The sequence below is a fragment of the Carassius auratus genome, chromosome 12 (genome assembly GCF_003368295.1).
Source record: "Carassius auratus strain Wakin chromosome 12, ASM336829v1, whole genome shotgun sequence".
Classification (NCBI taxonomy): Eukaryota; Metazoa; Chordata; class Actinopteri; order Cypriniformes; family Cyprinidae; genus Carassius; species Carassius auratus.
The window spans coordinates 8719194-8733689 of record NC_039254.1 but is presented as its reverse complement, the minus strand read 5'-3'; the positions used below and the strand labels follow the sequence as shown (position 1 = coordinate 8733689).

At 36.8% G+C, this 14496-nt stretch overlaps 2 protein-coding genes across 2 annotated transcripts; both read left to right on the top strand.

Annotated features, from left to right (window-relative positions):
* The first annotated feature begins 640 nt into the window (after positions 1-640).
* On the top strand, positions 641-9207 carry aco2 (aconitase 2, mitochondrial). Its single transcript, XM_026276751.1, has 17 exons — positions 641-747; positions 1426-1568; positions 1741-1999; positions 2443-2535; positions 2799-2957; positions 3072-3222; positions 4150-4254; positions 4345-4436; positions 4517-4622; positions 4715-4872; positions 5000-5073; positions 5291-5402; positions 5523-5801; positions 5875-6066; positions 6299-6431; positions 6514-6635; positions 7853-9207. Exons 1-17 carry the CDS (start codon positions 712-714, stop codon positions 7985-7987), a joined length of 2349 nt encoding a protein of 782 aa, XP_026132536.1. The 5' UTR covers positions 641-711; the 3' UTR covers positions 7988-9207.
* A 473-nt stretch (positions 9208-9680) lies between these two features.
* On the top strand, positions 9681-12322 carry csdc2a (cold shock domain containing C2, RNA binding a). The gene is made up of 4 exons (XM_026276750.1): positions 9681-9909; positions 10356-10565; positions 11358-11480; positions 11572-12322. Exons 2-4 carry the CDS (start codon positions 10390-10392, stop codon positions 11732-11734), a joined length of 462 nt encoding a protein of 153 aa, XP_026132535.1. The 5' UTR covers positions 9681-9909; positions 10356-10389; the 3' UTR covers positions 11735-12322.
* Positions 12323-14496: the final 2174 nt, after the last annotated feature.

Below are 14496 nucleotides of genomic sequence, written 5' to 3'. Positions count from 1 at the left end.
TTTGAATTGAAAGATGCGCAGCATTTTACTGCCACCTACTGGACGTAGTACAACATGACAAAGTGTCTTGTATCAATGTCAAAGTTAACTAAGATTAACAAATGTTTTAGACGTATTTGATTGTTATTTTCATTATTAGTTAATGTTAAATACCTTAGTTAAGCTATATAATGTTAACAAATAGACCCTTTACTGTAAAGTTCTCGGCTATCATATATTACAAATGCATATTTATATACACTAGTATATTACATAATAAAGTGATATAAAATGTATATATACATCTACTTTTAATATTTACCTGTGCGTGTGTATATTATGAACTTATGTTTAACGTTGTATTAAATCTATATTGTATAAAGACAATGTCGCCTGCTATTGTATTGCTTTTATTGGTTCTATTAAAAAACATACAAGTTAGCACATAAATAGATATTTAGAAATGTTCGTATAATTTTAGACAAGGTCCTAAAAGTAAGAGATGAACATCTGGACAATATATTACTAGAACTGACCATTAATGTTATTCTCTCTGTCTGCTGACATATTTTGTCTTAAAAAAATATTGAGGAAAAAACTGTGAACATATTAAATTGCCGGTCTTTAGAAACTAGACACAATTAGATCAGACTTTTTCAACATCCTTCCCAGACACTGAGTTCGTATACCCGCGCGTCATCTTCCGGCGTCACATCTTTGTCAGTGAACAAAATGGCAACCTACTGCTTAACCGTCGCCCGGCTTCAGGTAAGTGAAAACTTATATTTTATATGGTCAACACGCATGGTTTTTATTTGCCATTTCGTTAATTAATGCCTTTCACATAAGTGCTTGACATATTGAGGTGCACAGATGGAGTGAACTGATTGTTTTCGTGCTGGACCTGCACACGAAGTGTTCACAGGTCACTGATGTCATAGCAGACGCGCTCGCGCAGCTGCGTATAATCTTTATTTCCAGCTGTTTAATACAGGACAACCAAAGCACAAACCCAGAAATACTTACAGCAGTTTTATCGATTCGGCTATTATGGATATTTAGTGTCTGGCTGTTTGGTTTTAGTCGCAAGGTGAACACAAGGTTAAAACAGCGCAGAGCGGATAACGGCTCTGGCGATGGAGATTAGCAACACCGCTGCTTATACGACAATGCGCTATATATATATATATATATATATATATATATATATATATATATATATATATATATATATATATATATATATATATATATATATATGAGCTATGTCGCGTAATTATATGTATTTCAGAATTATCGTAGTAGCTTCACGCCTGAGGTTTGACCATATCGAGCAAAGCGAGCAGCTGTGATTACACATTATGAATTATACTTGTAATACATACTGATGTCATATATATATATATATATATACACCCGGTCAGCAATCCCTGTTGTTTATTTCAGCTTGCTCTGGGTCAGGGAGCCCGGCGCTTTCATGTGGCGGCGGCTCTCAACGCAAAGGCCAAGGTGTCCATGAGCCGCTTTGAGCCAAACTCTTACATCAACTATGACAATCTTCGCTCAAATATTGACATTGTGCGCAAAAGGTCAGATATCTTTGCAGTATTTTACACTCAATAATTACTTGCTTCTGCCCTCCTCATCTTTTGTAGGGGGACTGAGTTGCTTTTTTGTTATTCTTGATTATTTTTTATTTTTTTTATATAAGGCTTGTGAGTTTCCCCCCCAAGTGCTTACATGTGAAATTGCATCCTCCAGACTCAACCGGCCACTCACTCTCTCAGAAAAGATCGTCTATGGTCATTTGGATGATCCGGCTGGACAGGAAATTGTTCGAGGACGCACATACTTGCGCCTGCGCCCTGATCGAGTTGCTATGCAGGATGCGACAGCACAGATGGCCATGCTGCAGTTCATCAGCAGTGGACTCCCAAAAGTGGCAGTGCCATCCACCATCCACTGTGACCATCTTATCGAGGCCCAGATCGGAGGAGCCCAGGATCTACAGAGGGCAAAGGTGAACAATGCTATATAGTGTTGTTGAAAGGGTACAATGAGTGAAAGTGAAAAAAGTGACATTCAGCCAAGTATGGTGACCCATACTCAGAATTCATGCTCTGCATTTAACCCATCCAAAGTGCACACACATGGAGCAGTGGGCAGCCATTTATTCTGTGGCGCCCGAGGAGCAGTTGGATGTTCGGTGCCTTGCTAAAGGGCACCTCAGTCATGGTATTGCCAGCCCAAGACTCGAACGCACAACCCTAGGGTTAGGAGTCCAACTCTCTAACCACTAGGCCACGACTTCCCCCATTTGATTGCAATGAACATGTGATTGCTCTGGATATGTGTCATTAGGCTCAAATTTAGCTTAAGGATGACATTTGTACTGTATGAACAAAAGTCACTTTTATCCTTTAGTGATGCATTGTTTAATTACTTTTCTCTGCTGTGAACCAGGAAGTGAATCTTGAGGTTTACAACTTTCTTGCTAGCGCTGGGGCTAAATATGGCGTTGGCTTTTGGAAACCTGGCTCTGGTATCATCCATCAGGTACTAGAGATAAAACCTTTGACTGTTTGTCAACCAGTATGGGTTTTGTTTTGGATGCTTGGTCCATGACAATTTAATGCATACATTATTTTATATTGTATTATATTACATATGGTACAGTAGTATTATTGCAAAAGTTATATATATATTTTAAATAATTAAAAACTCAATAAGGGCAGTCATATTACTTGGTGTTGGGGGGGGGGGGGGTCCTTTTAAGATGGATTAAAAAAAAATAAAAAAGTAAAATAAACTTTTTTCAGATTATCTTGGAGAACTACGCGTACCCTGGAGTCATGTTGATTGGTACAGACTCTCACACTCCTAATGGTGGTGGTCTGGGCTGCATCTGCATTGGAGTTGGTGGAGCTGATGCTGTTGATGTCATGGCAGGAATCCCCTGGGAGCTGAAGTGTCCAAACGTGAGTTGCCCCTTTCTTTTTTATGATGTTTGTGTATAAAAAAATAAAAAAATAAAACTGCTTATCTAATGTTAGGCAAATGTAAGTGTTTAGAGGTTATATCTTCTTTTCCAGGTCATCGGTGTGAAATTGACGGGCGCATTATCTGGTTGGACCTCACCAAAGGATGTCATCCTTAAAGTGGCTGGTATTTTGACTGTGAAGGGCGGCACTGGTGCTATTGTGGAGTACCACGGCCCTGGTGTGGACTCTATCTCCTGCACAGGTGAAAACTTGCTTAAGCAATATTTAGACTGGTTTAAATGCTGATGTCGTCATATCATTTTTATACATCATCGTTCATATACGCATCATGAAACCCATTGATGTAAACAAATTGTGATTAATTGAATAAGTTATTAAAAGATCACACCTGTAGCTGCTACCACAATATGACTATTTTGAACTATTTTGGGATTGAACTATTTTGTTCAATGCTAGCAGTACTTCAACTACCAACTGTAGTAGACTAAAAGTCTACATCCATAATGAAAGGTCTAAATACATAATTACAGTGCACCAGGGCGTGCATGATAAATTTAGCTTTAGTTATGGTATTCAAAGAAGGTCATAATGAATGAGAAGTTTTCAGACATTGTTGTCTAGATGGAATTAGATTTCTCAAAGGATGGTAGTTAGCTGACAGTACATCATTTGCTTCGTAATTTTTTTTGTGAGAGGAAAAACAGCCAAGTTGAATACAGATGGTATTAAAATCACTCGTAAAGCTGTGAAACAAAGTCCAGTTGAACTGTTTATAGTTATAGTGTGACTCTATATTGTGTATAGTTGACTTTCAAATTGCTGTTCGTTTAATGCTACACTGTTGTTAGGGATGTCAGTTTCAACACATTTCAGCTAACAGGACTTCAAAAGTTGACAGGTTTGGATACTCAGTCTGTTTAATATTTCTTGCCATTGTCACCCCTCTCAGATCACATGTCTTAGATAATGCAAACATAGCATTCGTCACTCAGTTGAACAACTCGCCTGCCTCTAAATTTAAGCTCTTTTAACTGTCAGCATTTGGAAAATCAAGGCTAAATTCTTGTGTGCAAGCAGCATATGGAGGTACACTTTTTTGTGTGTGTGACGTGGGTGTGTTACGTCAATCATTGGAAAAACAGATTTTTTTTTTGGTTTTTCTAATCAGGAATGGCCACCATCTGTAATATGGGCGCTGAAATCGGAGCTACCACTTCTGTATTCCCTTTCAACCACCGTATGAAGACATACTTGGAGAAGACGGGTCGTGGAGGTAAGTGACGGTGATAGACTCCCCATCATTGGATCATTTTTAGCTCATGCTGAAAAACATTTGGGCTCTCATTTCATTTATCCCTCACAGAAATCGCTGCTTTAGCAAATGAGAACCAAGATCTGCTGGTACCTGACTCAGGTTGTCATTACGACCAGATAATTGAGATTAATCTAAGTGAGGTAAGAGCAGGTTAATTGGGATAAGCAAGCTGAATGTATCTTACAATTAAAGTGTTAATGATTAATATACTTCCCTACAGCTGAAGCCTCACATCAATGGCCCATTTACTCCTGACCTGGCTCACCCTGTTTCAGACATCGGCTCTGTTGCTGAGAAGAATGGCTGGCCTCTGGAAGTTAAAGTTGGTCAGTAATTTAGTGTCCACTTAATTTTAATGATCATATATATTAAAACATCTCCCTCTCATAAACACTCTCTCTCTACCTGAACATTACAGGGTTGATTGGAAGCTGTACCAACTCTAGTTATGAGGACATGGGCAGAGCTGCCTCCTTGGCCAAACAAGCACTTGACAAAGGACTCAAGTGCAAAGCTCAGTTCACAGTCACCCCTGGGTCCGAGCAGATCCGTGCCACAATCGAGCGAGATGGCTATGTGAGTCTGAGTTGGAGACCCCTGGAATTTTATAATTCAAGATTCAGTGTTTCAGTTTTCAGATGTCTGGATTGTTCTGCATTTTGATCATTTTGATTGTTACAAATTGCATTTTCTTTACCTGCAGGCTAAATTGTTGAGGGATGTTGGTGGGGTCGTCCTGGCTAATGCCTGTGGTCCCTGCATCGGGCAGTGGGACAGGTAAAGTATGGAAGGAAATGTACAGTCAGAATTGTACTGAAATGTACAGCTAACATTTTTCCAGTCAATAAAGCATTAATTGGGAATGAAAAAAAGAGTCGTACAGTTTTATACAAAAATAGTTGACCTCAATTCCACGATTGACCAATCAGGATCAAGTCATTCAAAGAACTTTGTAATAAAGCCATGTCGTAAACCAAGAAAATCTTTCTTGCAGACGTGACGTTAAGAAGGGAGAAAAGAACACCATTGTTACATCATTCAACAGAAACTTTACAGGCAGAAATGATGCTAACCCAGCCACCCATGCTTTTGTCACTTCCCCGGAGGTACTTTGACTTGTTTTTAAATGTGCCACACTCTAAATGTTTTTCCAAAACCCTTTCCTTTTTGCCATCTTGCAAATTGATCTAATCTCTCCTTTTTCCATATACATTTTTGCCTTGTAGATCGTCACGGCATTTGCCATCGCAGGCACACTGAAGTTCAACCCTGAGACTGACTTCCTCACAGCTCCCAACGGAGAGAAGTTTAAACTGTTGCCGCCCACAGGGGATGAGCTTCCTGCCCGTGACTTTGACCCAGGTCAGGACACCTACCAGCACCCACCAGCTGATGGGTTAGGCTTAAAAGTAGAAGTCAACCCTCAGAGCAACCGACTGCAGCTGCTTGAGCCCTTCGACAGATGGAGTGGAAACGACCTTGAGGACCTCCAAGTGCTCATCAAGGTAGGTTAAAGTCATAGATGTTTGAAATTTGGGTTTCAATATAACTCTAAATAATGTAACTCTTATTTGTCAGGTTAAAGGAAAGTGTACCACCGACCACATCAGCGCTGCCGGACCTTGGCTGAAGTTCCGTGGGCACCTTGATAACATTTCCAATAACCTGCTCATCGGTGCCGTTAATGTTGAGAATGATGCCGTCAATAAAATTCGCAACCTTCTCACTGGAGAGTTTGGTGGTGTTCCTGATGTTGCCCGCCATTACAAAGTAAGAGCTGTTTTAGCACTCATTCTATTCTTTGTTTTTGTGCACCATATCATAGGGCTGCATAATAAATTGCAATCACAATTAGGCAAAAGCTTCGATAGTTAAGCGTATCTTGTCAGTGAAGCATGGTTCTTTGATCAGTAGTGATCTACTGTATCATGATTTGTTCTGCCTACTGTTAGAATTTATATTCTTTATGGTTTCTGAATGTCCTGTAATATCCCACTTGCAGAAGAACAATATTTCATGGGTAGTTGTGGGAGATGAGAACTACGGAGAGGGTTCCAGCAGAGAGCACGCTGCTCTGGAGCCCAGACATTTAGGAGGGAGGGCCATTATCGTGAAGAGCTTTGCTAGAATCCATGGTGAGTGTGAAATATTCCTCCCCCTTGAAGGCAAGCATCATTTAGCAATTGATTTTAATTCTTCTGTCTGGTCTGTTTACAGAAACTAACTTGAAGAAACAGGGCATGCTGCCCCTCACCTTCTCCAACCCTGCTGATTACGACAAAATCCGCCCAGATGATAAAATCTCAATTGTAGGGCTTAAGAGCTTTGCCCCTGGAAAGGTAAGAATGATTCTAGTTTCATGGTTTGTGTTAGTCAGGGATTCACAAACTTTTTTTTGTCAGCCAAAATATATATATATTTTTTAACCTAAAATATTTACGCCGTAAAGTCTGACACATTAAATAATATTCAGGGGAAATTATTTAATTGTCTATTTTTTTGTTTTCTATTGAATAGTTTACTGAACCTTTATACAAAATCTTTAAAATGGTTGATTGTTATTCAGATGCCCAATATGCAAACCCATGCAATTTAATGCAGTTGCTGATATTTATTTGACCAAAAAGATGAAATTCTGGTGGCATTTCACAGATGGTGTATATAAATTATCAATGTAACAGACAACCGTATTTTCCGCACTATAAGGCGCACCTTCAATGAATGGCCTATTTTAGAACTGTTTTCATATACCTGTATTTTTCAGACTATAAGTCGCACCTGAGTATAAGTCGCATCAGTCCAAAAATACGTCATGATGATGAAAAAAAAAACATATATATAAGTCGCACTGGACTAAAGTCGCATTTATTTAGAACCAAGAACCAAGATAAAACATTACCATCTACAGCCGCGAGAGGGCGCTCTATGTGTTCAGTGTAGACTACAGGAGCACTCAGCAGCATAGAGCGCCATCTCGTGACTGTAGACGGTAATGTTTTCTCTTGGTTCATTTCTCTCGGTTTATGTGAAATTAATTTTGATAAATAAGTCGCACATGACTATAAGTCGCAGGACCAGCCAAACTATGAAAAAGAGTGTGACTTATAGTCTGGAAAATACGGTATAGGGCGCACCGGATTATAAGGCGCATAGAATACTGCAGTGAAACGTGTGACTGGGTTTGCGTTATGCATCCAACAGATGGAGCTGTGCTAAAGGGAATGTCAACATTTTGACAGAGCGCCTTGATCCATATACAAGGCGCTCCGGATTATAAGGCACACTGTCAGTTTTTTTTGAGAAAATAAAAGGCTTTTAAGTGCGACTTATAGTGCAGAAAATACGGTACTTGCATAAAAATTTCAGTTTTCTTAATAATATTGTTTAGTAAGATGATAATTAAATATGGAGGTTTTTTTTTTTTACTAATTCCTTTAAAAATTAAAGGTTTTAAAAGAACACTTACTTAAAGAAAGATGAAAATGTTTACTTGGTCATTTCCTTTCATAATATTACTGGTGATTTCCATTATAATTTTATGTTCCTGTTCCGTTAGCCCCTAAAGGCCGTCATCAAGCACATTGATGGGAGCTCAGAAACCATTGAATTGAACCACACCTTCAACGAAACCCAGATCGAATGGTTCCAGGCTGGCTCCGCCCTCAACAGAATGAAGGAGCTGCAGAAATGAACGTGATTGGCTACAGATATACATATTTGGGAGGGGAATGGGTTATGCTTGACACAGGAGGAAATGGTATGTGTATGAAAATGTAATTATGAACTGAATTATACACAAAACCTTAAATTCATTTTAAAACTGTGTTGTATAGACAAGTCTTGTCAATACTGTTTAAAGCTATATAAAACATTGCGGAGCAGATATAAGGTATTACGTTTAGCAACTGTAATGCTTATAAATAACAAGCTGAGTCAGTGTGTATTACAGAATGGTTCATAAAAAGAAAAAAAATAAAGGTTAGCCTACAACAAATGGTAGGCGCATGCTTGTTAATAGGAGAAAAGAGTTTAATTCATAAAATCATCCAAATATCTGTATTCAGGCAACTGTTGATTATTAATTTCTGCTGTTTGTAATATTACACTGAACTGTAATGAGAGCTGCTTGTGAATTTTCTGTCCTTTAATCAGCTTAATTAACGGATTGTCTTTTACTTCACATGATTTTGTTAGCAGAGGTGATTAACCATTCAAAATAATTGTTCTTATTCACGCAAGCTTGAAACTTCACCGGTTATTGTTCATGTAGCTATTCTTACTGTGAGTCAGAGTGACTTGTCTATGCCTGTTCTTCAAGACCCTGGCAGATCTTGACATCACACCACCACTATCAAATGTGTCTGGTACTGAGTGCACCACAGGTCAAGTTTATAAATGTTTTAAACTGAATGCTTATAAACGTGCAAAGAATCTCCAATGTGCATTATCTTAAGTGTTTTGAATGCGTTATAGAGTAGTGGATCAGTAATCAGACCTCAAATCTCTTGAGCACTTTTCCTGTATATTTGAGTGCCCTTTTTTGTAGGGTTGTATTTTTTCCCCTTTCAAGCAGAGCCATACCCATGTCAGTGCAGTGACGTCAATCACTTATCAGCTGACTATAGCAGCTGCTTTCAAGAAACCGAGCAGTAAATGACTGGCTTTGTCTGACCTCATCAGATGAACTTTAAGCCAGTGCAGTAAATGTAAAAAAAAAAAAAAAAAAAAAAATCTGTCTTTGGTGTATTTTTAGCTTTGTGAAAGGATTAATTGGTTTCATGCTGCTTGCAACACCCCACAAACACAACCTCTTGATTTTAACTACATTATTTTCATTCTTTTTTTTTCGTTCTTGAGGAAATTAATGCTGATTGGTCACAGTAGGTTCTAAAATAAAAGTCATTTAAAATATTTTGTCCTTTTTTTTGTGTGTATAAAGATTAAATATACCGTGAAAATAAATATGAAATATGTGAAATATTATTTGGATTTTGTATTACGTTAAGACTTTTTTTCTACTCTCTATAATACTGAGCTGTTTTAATTATTTAAATAATATGTATCTAGTTTAATTATTCATTATTTCTTTCTGTATATTTTTACCTTATACAGTCTATGATTTTTACACACTCACCCTTGGGGACGCCTGGTGGTAACCTGACCCTAGTTTGAAAACCCCCTGATGTACACAATATGTGTTTACGTAATTATTATATGCATAGAAAGTAAAAGAAAATTATATGCAGTTAAATTTTTCCAAATCCCTCCATTACAGTATTTTAAATATGAATAACAAGCACCGCATCCACACTGCGTCGTGTCAAAACCTTGAACTCGCCCTGTAGTACATTAAGGGCGCTCTGATTGGTCGACTGTACACTGACGTCACGATTCTGTCGCTTTTGGTGTTTTGTTTTCTCGCGTCGCGTCTCTCGCGTTCAATTTGGATGGGGTGTCCCTCCCTCTCCTCCGGTAACCTCATTTATTGTGTGCTACGTACGGGTCCCTTGAATTGAATATGTGCACCACGACTGATAGTAACACTGGATTCTAATGTAGCTATGTAGAAATATTTGTATCCGCAGCACGAGATATCAACCGACAGACAGCACGGTAAGAATTCCGTCGTTGTCCTGTTATATTTTCGTCTCTGTAGATATTACCGTTGATTGAATACGCCTTTACTGTCATGGTGTCGCATACTGTGGACTACGCTTGTCAACAACCATTGTGAAGCACAAGTTGATAATATGATAATAAAATCAAACGTACTCACAGTTTAATCACACTCTCTGTCGATAAGGCTTTCTTAGGCTAAAGGGGAGAGCCCTTTTGCGCATTGGAAAACAATGAAAAGGAAACAATATGAAAAGCGAAAACAGTCGCCTCTAGTAAGAAGATCCGATGTGGTCCTGATGCAACTGCTACATCCAGATTTGATAGCAGAGAGATCAACACAATACAGAAAACGGTTCATCAGTAAAAGCAGATCAAGTCAGGCATGATGTTAAAATGTTTTTGTTTGTGTTTTTCAAAACCATTTTTTTTTCACACCACAGAGGCCGCATCTCATCTCCTGTGAACTTCACACCAATGGCTGATTCAGACAGCACGTCTACATCTGATCGAAAGCCGCACTGCCCACATACACCTGTCCCACTTTCATTGCCTTTCCTGAGAGAGGGTAGTAATGTCTCAGAGAGGAAACCGCCCCAGACAGGGGAACCACTTAGTCCACTGCCAACCAAACGCACACGCACCTATTCAACGTGAGTACTCGTGTTAACAGAGGGAAAGTATTCCATGTACAGTGCTTTGTGTAAATGTGATACAAGAATTTGGACTTTTTTATTATTGTGTCTGACTTTACAGTTGCTGATGCATTTTTTCTTCCAGATACTGATATTGATGAAATTTTCTGCATTGTTCTTCATTATTGGAGAGACCGATAAGTGCCAAAGAGAGTGAAAAAGACATAGCAATTTAAGACATCTCAGAGCCAATAAATAAAATTAAATGAAATTTTTTTTTTGTCATTTGTGTCCAAGACTGAGAGTCATTGCAGAAAAAATTATGACATAATTATTATAATGATTTTATATATATATATATATATATATATATATATATATATACTAGTCAACATCTGAAGTGGATCAAAACCTTTCATTCTCAGTTGTCCAAAAACCAAAATGTGTTCTTGTCTTAGCACAACTTTGATTAACTTTTTTTGATCCTCTTCAAATGTTGACTACTATATATATATATATATATATATATATATACACACACACACACACATATACATATGTATATATATGTTTAAAATATGCACTGACTAATGGATAATGAAATTATTATAATAAAATTAATTGTTCTTTTATTGTAAAATGGCATAGAGAATAGATAAAAAAAAATTGTCAATCTCGATTAGAACCACGATGAACCATGTGTTGTTGTTTTAATTTCAATGAAACATAAAGAGACATTTTGTGCTTCTTATTACCAAAAAGAAGTGTTATAAGTTGATCTAGTGCCTCTTTATTCTGTTATTTTGTCAGATCCATAAGAGCCAAATCTGGACCTGTCTTCAAGGGCATTTGCAAGAACTTCTCAAGGTCACAAGGTCATGGATTCATTCGCCCCTCCCATGGAGGAGAAGACATATTTGTTCACATCTCAGAGTAAGTGTAAAACATTTTTTTTAAATATTATATAAAGAACTTTATTAAGTTTTTAATTAATATATTACATTATTATACTCTTTCTTTTTAGTATTGAGGGGGAATATGTGCCAATGGAAGGGGATGAGGTGACCTACAAAGTGTGCCCTGTTCCTCCCAAGAACATAAAGTTTCAAGCCGTTGAGGTGGTCATCACCAACCTGTCTTCCGGAAGGAAGCATGAGACCTGGTCTGGGCAAGTTATCAGCTCCTAGCTCACACATTCAGAGCCCAACAGAAGAATAAAGGCAGAGAGTTAGAGATAAAGGAAAGGGTTTAACTTGAGGTGCTCGTGTTGGCGTAAAACAGTGTTGTGTGTAAGTAGGATAGGGATGGAATAGCAATTAGGGTTATGCAACTGTTGTTTTCTTCAGTCTGGCAAATACGCAACAGGAAGTTGGTGAGAAGTCTGTTTGGAAAATGTTTTGAGATGCAAGTCAGCTGAGCTTTAATATAGCATTTGCCGAACATAACATAACATAACTGTGAAACAAAAAGCAGCAGTTTCCCATGTTTGTTTGAAATTTTGTCCTTTATATGTAATCAATTATGTATTTATTTTTACTTTATGTACAGAGACTTTTAAGTTTATTGTGATGTGTATGTCCAAGTCATTTATGTTAAACCAATTTCCTTAAATAAATTAATGCACATCAATGAAACCTTCCATTTCTTTAATTGTGATTGACAGGACTGATATTAGTTTTCTTTAAGAAAGCTACAAATTTCAAAATCACAGTAGTTCATTTTGTCAAAAAACAAATGCTTCTTTTGATAATTCTAATAAAAACAAAACAACATGATTGAGTGTTTCTTCTTGATATCTCTTATCCATTAAAACATAATTTATGTAAAGACTTTATTCTACTTTCAGGTTTTCACATTTTTATATTCCATTAAGGTTATGTAAATGAAGTGCTTTAAAATGCAACTGTGAAAATATGGAGACTGCCAAAGTGAATGCGCAATCAGGAATTAGCATAAATATTAAAGTATGATATGTTGAATTAATTTAAATTATTGTATGTATAACAACAAATATACTTAAATATACATGTCATAGGAAAAGAAATACACATATCATACAGCATTATCCAGTGTCAAAAAACGTATGAAATGAAACGTACAATAAATGTGTGAAGATGTATGGCAAACCGTTTTATCTTAAAATATTCCCTGTCTTAGTCATCATAATTGCATTTTTACATTACATTACATTTGTCTTACTAGTAATAATTGAATTAGAGAGATCTCTAATTATAATTATTACAAGTAAGTTGTTACTAGAATTTAATAACATAACAAAATGCAATTACAATGATTTAAGGATGAAAAGCGAAATGAATATCGGACACAATGACGCGCTGGCATAAATCAACAGATTCCTATGGATGTTTCCACATAGACCACAAACATTCAAGCACCGAAAATGCTCATTTTCTTTTCCAAACAAGTCCGACGAATCTTTTCAGTTTCACAAAGCGAAAACACAGGCCGTCCAATAAGATTTGAGTATTACACCATGTGGCCAGAGCAACTGCTATTACCCAAAAGATCGACACGGTGGTGCTAAAAGCTCAGAAGACTATTGAGCATGAGCGCATAATAACACAGAAGTAGAGGACTTTCAATCAACATACAAAGAATATGGATGTCTGGATGTTGTTGTTGTTGCTGTCTGAACAAAGAGACATTTTTGACTGTTTTAAAAATCAAGTGAAACACTTTTCTACACAAGACATACGAAAGCAAACAGACATATTAATATAACAGTATATTTTTGGTATGTGTTTTGTATGCAGCTTATGGTATTTTCATAACAATAAAGGGTGATTATATTGTGGGATATTCTTGTAAGCATTGAAGATTTTAGTGTTTCTGGTGTAGAACCAAACTTTATTTATTTTAATTTAATGCTGTATTTTGAGCAGCAGACCATATGAGATGCCTATCTGAGGAAAAATACATTGTTGGTCGGCGCCACCTAGTGTGCAGGCGTGAATTAGTAGAGGGCTCTGTGAGAACTTTTCATCTGTGATTCACCTCTCTTTTTTCGCATCACACCTAGAGTGTGGAAAAGCCTTAATTATGGTAGTATTTTAAGCCAAAACAGCTTGCCATAAAGATGTTCTATAGTTCTATTAGTGGAAAGGGGTGTGGTGTTTAGTGAGATGTGTACAAATGACCATTAGAGGGAGCAGTACATCATAAAAACTAGAGATTGCAAGCAATACAAAAAACTACAAAAGGATAATACATTTTTATTTACGCATTTTACACTTTTACAATACATTTTATATTGCACCCTCAGCTCATAAACTAGTTACAACTCAATACAACTAGTTGTGGGGCAATTCTACGAAGAAACAGCAATTTTTCTTAATCGGCTTACAAAATCACACGTTTATTTATGTGCATGTTAGCTAGAAGAGAACGGCCAGTAAAAAAAAATAAAAAAAAAAAATACATAGGCTATGACTTATGATGTGTGCTGACATCTTATGGCTCAGATTACAATAAGATTTACTTCAGATTTTTCTCAGAAGTTGTAAATAAAACGGAACCATAAATATAGCAACTGCCAAGACTGTATTGTTTGATATGATAAATCATTATTGAGGGGAAGCCCCAGTTACATAAACGTGTTTGAAAGGAATGTGTATAAGCACAAAATAATGAGTGTGGCACATTCAAGTACATTTAACAAGAAAACAGATTATAATCAAGTGTGCTTTTTTTATTTGTATTTATTCATTTATTTTTATACAGCGTTTTTAGCTGTCCTTAAGAAGAAAGGCAAGGCACATTTTAGTATATTCTGTAACACAAATACACAATCCAGGGTATAAATTAAACCTTAAAGTTACATTTATATATTATGTATTTAATATACAGTATATATATAAAATAAAATGTGGACATACAACACACACAAAAAAAAATCATAATATGCATCAGAGAGTAATTTATATATTTT

What these genes read in the sequence shown, in the direction of transcription:
- aco2 (XM_026276751.1), top strand. Translation starts at nt 712, where the DNA reads ATGGCAACCTACTGCTTAACCGTCGCCCGGCTTCAG. An exon ending in GCTCTGGTATCATCCATCAG is followed by an intron (nt 2,536 to 2,798) that starts GTACTAGAGATA and finishes AACTTTTTTCAG; the next exon opens with ATTATCTTGGAGAACTACGC. An exon ending in TGCATCGGGCAGTGGGACAG is followed by an intron (nt 5,074 to 5,290) that starts GTAAAGTATGGA and finishes TCTTTCTTGCAG; the next exon opens with ACGTGACGTTAAGAAGGGAG.
- csdc2a (XM_026276750.1), top strand. Translation starts at nt 10,390, where the DNA reads ATGGCTGATTCAGACAGCACGTCTACATCTGATCGAAAGCCGCACTGC. An exon ending in CGCACACGCACCTATTCAAC is followed by an intron (nt 10,566 to 11,357) that starts GTGAGTACTCGT and finishes TTATTTTGTCAG; the next exon opens with ATCCATAAGAGCCAAATCTG. An exon ending in ATATTTGTTCACATCTCAGA is followed by an intron (nt 11,481 to 11,571) that starts GTAAGTGTAAAA and finishes CTTTCTTTTTAG; the next exon opens with TATTGAGGGGGAATATGTGC.